General features: G+C 57.8%; 1 protein-coding gene across 1 annotated transcript in view; it reads right to left on the bottom strand.

Annotated features, from left to right (window-relative positions):
• Window positions 1–7,436, bottom strand: part of LOC308677006 (fibroblast growth factor 11-like) — a gene marked incomplete at its 5' end in the record, with an annotated part of 31,187 nt that extends 23,751 nt beyond the window's left edge. The window contains one exon of the mRNA XM_081343108.1: window positions 7,244–7,436. Coding sequence (XP_081199234.1) covers window positions 7,244–7,436 — 193 coding nt within the window. The remainder of the gene's footprint in view (window positions 1–7,243) is intronic.
• Between the last annotated feature and the right edge of the window lie 488 nt (window positions 7,437–7,924).

Raw genomic sequence — 7,924 nt, forward strand, 5'->3', positions numbered from 1 at the left:
CTCTTTCCAAATAGACTGCACTGGGCTAGGGAGGCTCCCCTTCAGATGTATCTCTTCCTCCCTTTCCCCTCTTCCCCTTCTCCCTCTCCTTCTTCTCTTCCCCCTCCTCTTCCTCCCTTTCTCCTCTTCCTATTCCCTCTCTCCCTCTCCTTCTCTTCCTCCCCTCCCTTCTCCCGCTCCTCTCTTTCTCCCCCTCTTCCTCCTTCTGCCCCTCCTCCTTCTCTTCCCTGTCCTCCTCTTCCTCCTTCACTTCCTCCCCCTTCTTCCCCTCCCCCTCTCCTCCTCCTCTTCCTGCTCCTCCTCCAGTTTCTGCACTGACAAAGCCTCTCTTTTTTTTTTAAAGGATCAGAGTTGGAAGGGACTCAAGAGGTCATCCAGTCCACCCCCTTTGCACCGTGCAGGATTCCCTAATAAACCATCCAGCCTCTGATGGCCCTTGCCTGCAGCGTTAGGACCAGCTCCAGGACTTCTGACTAATTCTAGTGGCATTATGGGATGCGACTGGTCCATATGAATCAGACCCACTGGGAAAGGGGGGAGGGGTGGGGTATAAAGGTAGGCGGTCAAATGGCAGCCACACTGGGGCAATCGAGGCTCCGCCTACTTTTTAACCCCTTCGGCTGGAGGCTTCAGAAGACTGACCATGCGGGCAGTCCTCAACTTCTTAAAACAGTTCATTTAGCGACCGTCCCGAGTTACAACGGCACTGAAAATCATGATTTAAGACCGCTTTCACACAGCCGTTGTGGCATGCCCTTGGTCATGTGATCGACATTCAGATGCTTGACAACTGACCTGGGGGGGGGTCACGTGACCCCCTTTTGCAACCTTCTGACAAGCAAAGTCAATTAACACGACCGTGTTAATATCTTAAGGACTGCAAGGATTCACTTAACAATTAGGGCGAGAAAGTCGTAAAAGGCGATAAAACTGCCCAGAGGTTTGTCTACTGGGGCAACTGGAAGATGGGTGGACTTCAACTCCCAGAGTTCCCCAGCCAGCTGCGAATAATAGAGTTGGAAGGGGCCAGACGGGTTACCTAGTTCGGTGTTTCTCAACCTGGGCCACTTCAAGGTGTTTGGACTTCAACTCCCAGAATTCCCTAGCCAGCGACCAATGATAGAGTTGGAAGGGGCCAGAAGGGCTATTTAGTTCCGTGTTTCTCAATCTGGGCACCGTTAAAGCTTTGCCGGCTGGGGGGATTCTGGGAGTCGAAGTCCACGCACCTTCAAGGGGCCAAATTTGAAAAGCAAGGGACCGGATCCTAGGAGCTCCGAGCACATGCAGAGCGCTTTCGAGGCTGAACTGCTGGCTGAGGCTGCCCAACATGCTCAGAGATGCTCTCCTCCAAAGAAACCCACAAATTCCGCTCTGCTTTGGCTGCCTAGCGGGAGAGTCCCGGCTAGCCGACGCAAAGCGTGTGCACACGTGTGTGCGCTTGAACCCGGGCTTGGGAGCCTCCCCACCAGGCCTCAGCCAGGCTTATATCCCCCCCAATGACTTCAACTCCCAGAGTTCCCCAGCCAGCTGTGCGGAGCTGAAATCCACCTATCTTCCCCTTGCCCAGGTTGGCCAACACTCATCTGAAATGACCTTCAGAAGGTTGAAGCAACTCCATCAGCCTTGAAGTCTCCATGGCTGGAGCAGATGCCACCTAGGCTGGCATCTCCACCTCCTGAGGGTCACCTCCGTGAAGGAAACTGGCTGGTTGCCGGAAGGAGGGACGCTGGAACAGGATAGTCTTGGGATGATTCCAGCACGGGTCTTTTTCCCGGCCGTCCTCGAGTTACGACCCAAACGTCAAACGCTAAGTAGTGCAGTCGTTAAGCGAGCCACGCCCCGTTTTACCACCCCGGCTGGTCACAAAACCAACCGCACGGTCACCCTTCGGCCGATCTGGCTTCCGCCACTGAGTTTGCTTGTGGGGCGTTCTCAAGTGGGGATCATGTCACCCCAGGATGCTGCAACATGCTGGTTGCCAAGCACCCCAAATTGCAAGCACAGGGACGCTGCGACGGTTGTAAGTGCGAGGACCGGTCCTAAGTCTCTCTCCTTTTTTTTTTAGCACCGTTGTAACTTGGAACTTTAAATGAACGGTCGGAAAGCGAGGGGTTCCTGGATGTTTTCTGCCTAAGGCAGGACTAGAATTCACCGTCTCCTGGTGACTGGCCCAGAGTCACCCAGCCGGCTTTTGTGCCTAAGGCAGAACTAGAACTCACCGTCTCCTGATGACTGGCCCAAAATCACCCAGCCGGCTTTCGTGCCTAAGGCCGAACTAGAACTCACCATCTCCTGGTGACTGGCCCAGAGTCACCCAGCCGGCTTTTGTGCCTAAGGCAGAACTAGAACTCACCGTCTCCTGATGACTGGCCCAAAGTCACCCAGCCGGCTTTCGTGCCTAAGGCCGAACTAGAACTCACAGGCTCCTAGTGCCTTCATCACTAAAGATCTGACCTCCTGACCTCCATTCCTCAAAGGTTTTGCCGCTCGTAATCAATCAGATCCTGCCAGCCCCACCGCCTGCCTCCTCCCCACCTTGGGCAGGCTGCAGGGGTGGGGGGGCGGTGGCATCCCGGGCCGGTGCTCACCGCCTGTCGCAGCCGCCTGGAACCGCACAGTTCACTGGCTGTGCCGTGGAGTGCCAAGCCCCCCCCCAGCTCCCCTCCATGTGTCCTTGGTGACAAAGGTGAGCAGAGGCAGAAGTGGGTCCCTCCCTGCAAAGTCCAGCCCCCCGTCTCCTGTTCCACGAACCGAAGTGCACAGCCAGGATTGCCACGGAGGGCTGGCACAGAGCGTTTGGCACCCCTTCCTCCCAAGGCTTTCCTGCCCTCTAATGCAGCAGCCACACACCGCTGGACAGGCCCCATTCGCACATCTGGCGGCCGCCTGGCTGAGCAAGACAGGACAGAGAAAATTCCCCCTGCCACGGAGACCCTCTCTGTGCCACGGAGGTATGTGTGGCCCCTAGGGGGCTGGCGTGGGCACACCGGGGGCTGCCTCCCTTCCCTGTGCTCATGCGTTGGGCACAGAGCAAGCCGCCATTTTTCTCAAGGCGCAGCCCATCCGTCCTTCTCGGCTGGATTTTGGCCTGCCACCGCTGGCCAGATGTGGCCCAGATTTGAATTCACCCTTGTTTTTTTTCCCTGCCTTTTCTCCGCGCAACCCCAGTTTGATCCCGTTCTGTTTCGGCACCGGAGGATTATCTGCTGACAGGCCGGCTAAATCCGGAGTGCCTTTACATAATTTCTTTCCGATACTCGGCTGAATTTGGAAATCATGAATAGCATCGGCGCTCCGGGCCTCTCGGTCTTTCCCCTCCACCCACCCACCCATCGCCGGACGGTCTCCCCATTTGCCAATTTTACTCCCAGGAAAAACCCAGCAGCTTTCTTACTCCAACCCAGAAACAGGGATATAAAGCCCGCTCCCCCCCCCCGGTTTTCCTTGACACCCAGTCTCCCCCCCCCAAAAAAAAGAGGTAGGGATAGGGTGGAATAAAGAGGCAGTTTGGGGCTGCTGTAGATTGGGCAGTGGCGGGGGGGGGGGGGGAGTAAACCAGTGGCAGAGGCTGCCTCCCACCTCAAAACTTTTTTTTCCTCCAGGCAGAAATAAATTTATTTGGGGGAAAAAGGGAATAAAGGAAAAGGGTTTTTTAAAAAAGGGCTTAAAATGTTGCCGGCTAATTCTTTCTCTCGCCCCTCCCTTCCAACCGAGGTGGCATGACCCGGAACCCAGAGCCTGCGGTGATGTCATCGTGTGCCCTTTTAACCCCCACTCCTGCCCGTCCAGAGGATCTTTAGGGGGGGTCCCCTCTGCAGGTTTTCCCTGGGGGACACCCTCACTTCTGCCCCTCTGGGGCACGGTCACCATGCCAAGCCGGTGCCCGGCGTGGCACAAATTCAAGGGCCGACTGGTTTTTTTTACTTGCGTTGCCCGTGCAAAAATGAGACCCTCCCCCCCGACACACACACTTGGCTTTGCTGATTGGGTTGAGGGTCTTCGGACTACCAGAGGCTCTGCCGTGGGTTGGAGAAGCAGCCTCTCAGCAGAGGCGTTGGGGGGAAAGGGGACCACGCAGAGATCACCTCCGGGGGAAATCTTGCCCCAAATCTTGGTGATGGATGGAAGGAGGGTTGACCCCCCCCTCAGCAAGTGGGTCTCCCCAGCAGCAAGGACCCCACATTTCAGTCCTGAGCTACAAATATTCTCCACCCCGGCTGGAACCGATGGGCCCTCCAGAGGTTCAAGAGACCTCTCCCCAACGCCCGCTTCCCATCCGAATCCCCACTGGGGATAGGCCCAAGGGGCCAAGGGCGGTCACGCATGGCCGCCCCCGCCCCCCCCACACACAGGGACCCCCGGGCTCTTCCTTACCCATCGCTAAGGTTGCTCCTGATTCACCTCGAGACGAGAACGAATCCTGGGGCTCTTGATCCTTCTCCTCCCACCACACACACACACACACTGGACCCATTGCCAAACACGCCGGGGCCCCAGAGGAGAGGGCTTTCCCCCCCCTCTCAGCCCATCAGCCTTCCTGGGGGGGTTTCCTGCCCCTCGGCTGAAGGGTCCTGTGGAGGAGATCTGGGGTCATCCCAGTGCCTCTAAACCCCCACCCCCCCCCCCAGCATCAGCATCAGCTTTCACTTTACAGGCCTTTAAAATGAATAGCTGATCTCTCTCGCTCCCCACACCTGAAAGGGCTCTGGCTGCTGCCCCCCCTTCCCCCCCCCCATCCTTTAAGGCCTTTTTCTGCCGAGCCATCTGGGGAGACCCTCCAAGAGGCCTGGAGGAGGAGGAGGAGGAGGAAACCGAGGGAGACAGGATGAAGGCAGGAGTACGGAGGGAGGGGGAGAGAAAAGGAAGGAAAGAAGGAGGGAGGGAGGGAGGGAGGAGAGAGAAAAGGAGGGAGAGAAAGAAGGAAGCAGGAAGGAAGGAAATAGGAAGGGAGGGAGGGAGGCAGGAAAGAAGGAAGAAGGAAAGAGGTAGAGAGAAAGGAGAGAGAAAGAAGGAAGCAGGAAGGAAGGAAATAGGGAAGGAAACAGGAAAGCAGGGACTAAGGAGGGAAAGAAGGAAGGAGGGAGAGAAAGAAGGAAGCAGGAAGGAAGGAAATAGGAAGGGAGGGAAGGAGGCAGGAAAGAAGGAAGGAGGAAGGAGGAAGCAGAGAAAAAGACGGAAGCAGGAAGGAAGGAAACAGGAAGGAAGGAAATAGGAAGGCAGGGCGTAAGGAAGGAAAGAAGGAAGGAGAGAGGGAAGAGGAAGGATAGATAGAAGGAGGGGGAGAAAACAGGAAAGAAGGGAGGGAGGAAGAACAGGAAGTTAGGAAGGAATTCCGAGAGGAGACCCAATCCCGACTGGCCAGGGGCAACCTAGAGACCATCCAAACCGGCTGCCTTTCCCCCCCCCCCGGAAGGGGCAACGAGTAAAAGCCCCCCCCCCGCGTGAACTGCCCCCTTTCCCTAAAGGTGGGGGGGGTGGAGGCAGCTCCCGTCTTTGATCCAAACGGGGCCTTTCCTGCTGCGCTATGGGGGGGGTGGGGGGGTGGGGGGGTGCCATTTGCCACTCTCAGTGCAAGTGTGAATGCACACCCACTCACTCCTCCCCCCTCTCCTGGGGGAGGGGAAGGGCCCCACGTGCCCAGCCACACACACGAAAGTTCAAACCGGTTTGCAAATATACACACAACCCCGAGTGTCCCCCCCCCCCGGGCGAAATCCAGGCTCACCGGACAACGCCCCCCCAAAACACAGGAAGTCCTCAACTTACGATCACCATTGAGCCCCCCTCTCAAATTTTGTCGCTAAGGGAAACATTTCTCAAGCGAAGTTTGCCCCGTTTTATGACCTTTCGTGCCACCGTCATTAAGCTGCAGGGCTTAATTTAGCCACGTGGTCGTTAAGTGAGTCCGGCTTCCCCTGCCCCATGGGCTTTGCTGGTCAGGAGGTTGCAAAAAAGGGGATCGCGTGACACCCCCCTCCCCTGGGATGTTGCGACCGTCACAAATACGAGTCAGTGGCCAGGCGTCTGAATCTGGATTGCAGGATGACCGTGGGGAGGCTGCAACGGTCGTTAAGTGTGAAAAACGGTCCTAAGTCCCTTTCCCCCCCTGACGGTTGAAACTTCAAACGGTCACTCAATAAACTTGGTGTGAGTCGAGGACTACCTGTGTCCAAATCCAGGTTTTCCCTGGCAGTTTTGCAGAGACCAAAGCTCACCACGTTGAGAGGAAGAGGCTTCCCCGCCTCCAACTTGGGTTCGGATGCAAAGCGTGAAGGAAACCCCCTCCTCAATTATAAACCATCCCGTACAAAACGACCCACTTCTGAATTGTTGCTGAGAACAGAACAGAACAGAACAAGGAATAAGGAATAAGGAATAAGGAATAAGGAATAAGGAATAAGGAATAAGGAATAAGGAATAAGGAATAAGGAATAAGGAATAAGGAATAAGGAATAAGGAATAAGAATAGAATGGAATGGAATGGAAGCTGGAAGGGATCTTAGAGGTCTTCTAGTCCAGCCCCCTGCTCAGGCAGGAGAACCTATACCGTTTGACAAGAACCAATTCTTGGATCGAACCCCCCAAATTTGGGGTGTTTCCATACAACCACCTCCCTTGCAAAAAGACTCTCGGCCAACAGGGGGCACTGTACACACACACACACACACACACACACACACACACACACCCCTCCATAAGAAAACTTTTTACTGCACCCGGTTTTGGCACCCAGTTCGGTACATATTGGCACCCCGTTGACCTAACAGGGTGTCCTTAAAGATACGGATACGGCCCTTGCCCACCGCAATCCACAACTGTACCCCGGCTTCCTACGCACCCTCCACACAACCGCCGGCACCCCCAACTCCACTACCGTGGTTAATCCATTAAACCAACTTGATCGCACGCCCCCTGCAGGTGACCCTGGGAAGCGCCGGCAGGAAAGGACCCCCCCCCTTCTCCACCCTGCACAGCGCCTCCTGCTGGTGCCCCCTGGGAAAAGCAGAGTCCACCTTGAATCAGCAAACCTTACCGGCCAGCAGGGATCCTGGATCTCACCCTGGCCCTATCCTTACAACCCACCCCCTCCTCCGGGGGTGAGGGGGCGCCCCGATCCAAAGCAGAGCCCCGCGGCGCCGACCGGGAGAAATAAGCCCCCCCAACCCAGTTGGGGCCCCTCCCTTTCGCCCCTCCAGGGCGGGGGCAGGCGCCCGCCCCCCCCCTCCCGCCAAAGTGGACTTACCGGGGGGTTTCTCCAGCCGGCCTTTCCTCCCCCCGCACAGCCGGACTTTGGAGATCAAGATGAGCAGCTGCTTCTGGCAGAGGGATTTGGTCCCTCGCGGGCAGACCTTTCGCTGGGTGGAGACGGGCCGGCTGGCCACCGGATCGCGGATCTCCCGTTTCTGCCGGATCAGGGAGCTGGCTAAGGCGGCCATGCCTGCCCCATCCGGAGGGGCTGGGGGGCGGCGGGGGGCGGCGGGGCTGGGGGATCTCCCGGGTCAAGGATGGGTGACCCTCCTCTTCTTCTCTCAGCTACCGAGATCCAGCAGAGTCGGGGGGCCGGAGAGGAGTCGGGGTCCCCATCAGCCTGTCGGGGTGCGGCACGAAGGATCCCCGCTTCCTCCTGGCCGGATGGAGCAGCTGCCGTCCCGGGATCCTGCGGGAAAGTCGGGGATCGTGCCCCACGAAGCCGGCCGGCTTTAGGGGGCCGCCGGGGGGGCGCCGCTCCCCGTCCTCCTCCCCCTCCTCCTCCTGCCCCCCCTGGCGATCCGCTGCACGCCAGGAAGCCGCTCCCCGATCCGGCCAGCCGGGCTGCCGCCTCTTGGTTCAAATCCGGCGGAGGAGCAGAAGGCGCCTCGCCTGCCCTCCATCCATGCGGCTTCCGCGGCGCAGCGGGGAGGGGGGGGGGAGGCCTGCCGGAGAC

This window comes from Vipera berus (assembly GCF_964194415.1).
Source record: "Vipera berus genome assembly, chromosome: Z".
Lineage (NCBI taxonomy): Eukaryota > Metazoa > Chordata > Lepidosauria > Squamata > Viperidae > Vipera > Vipera berus.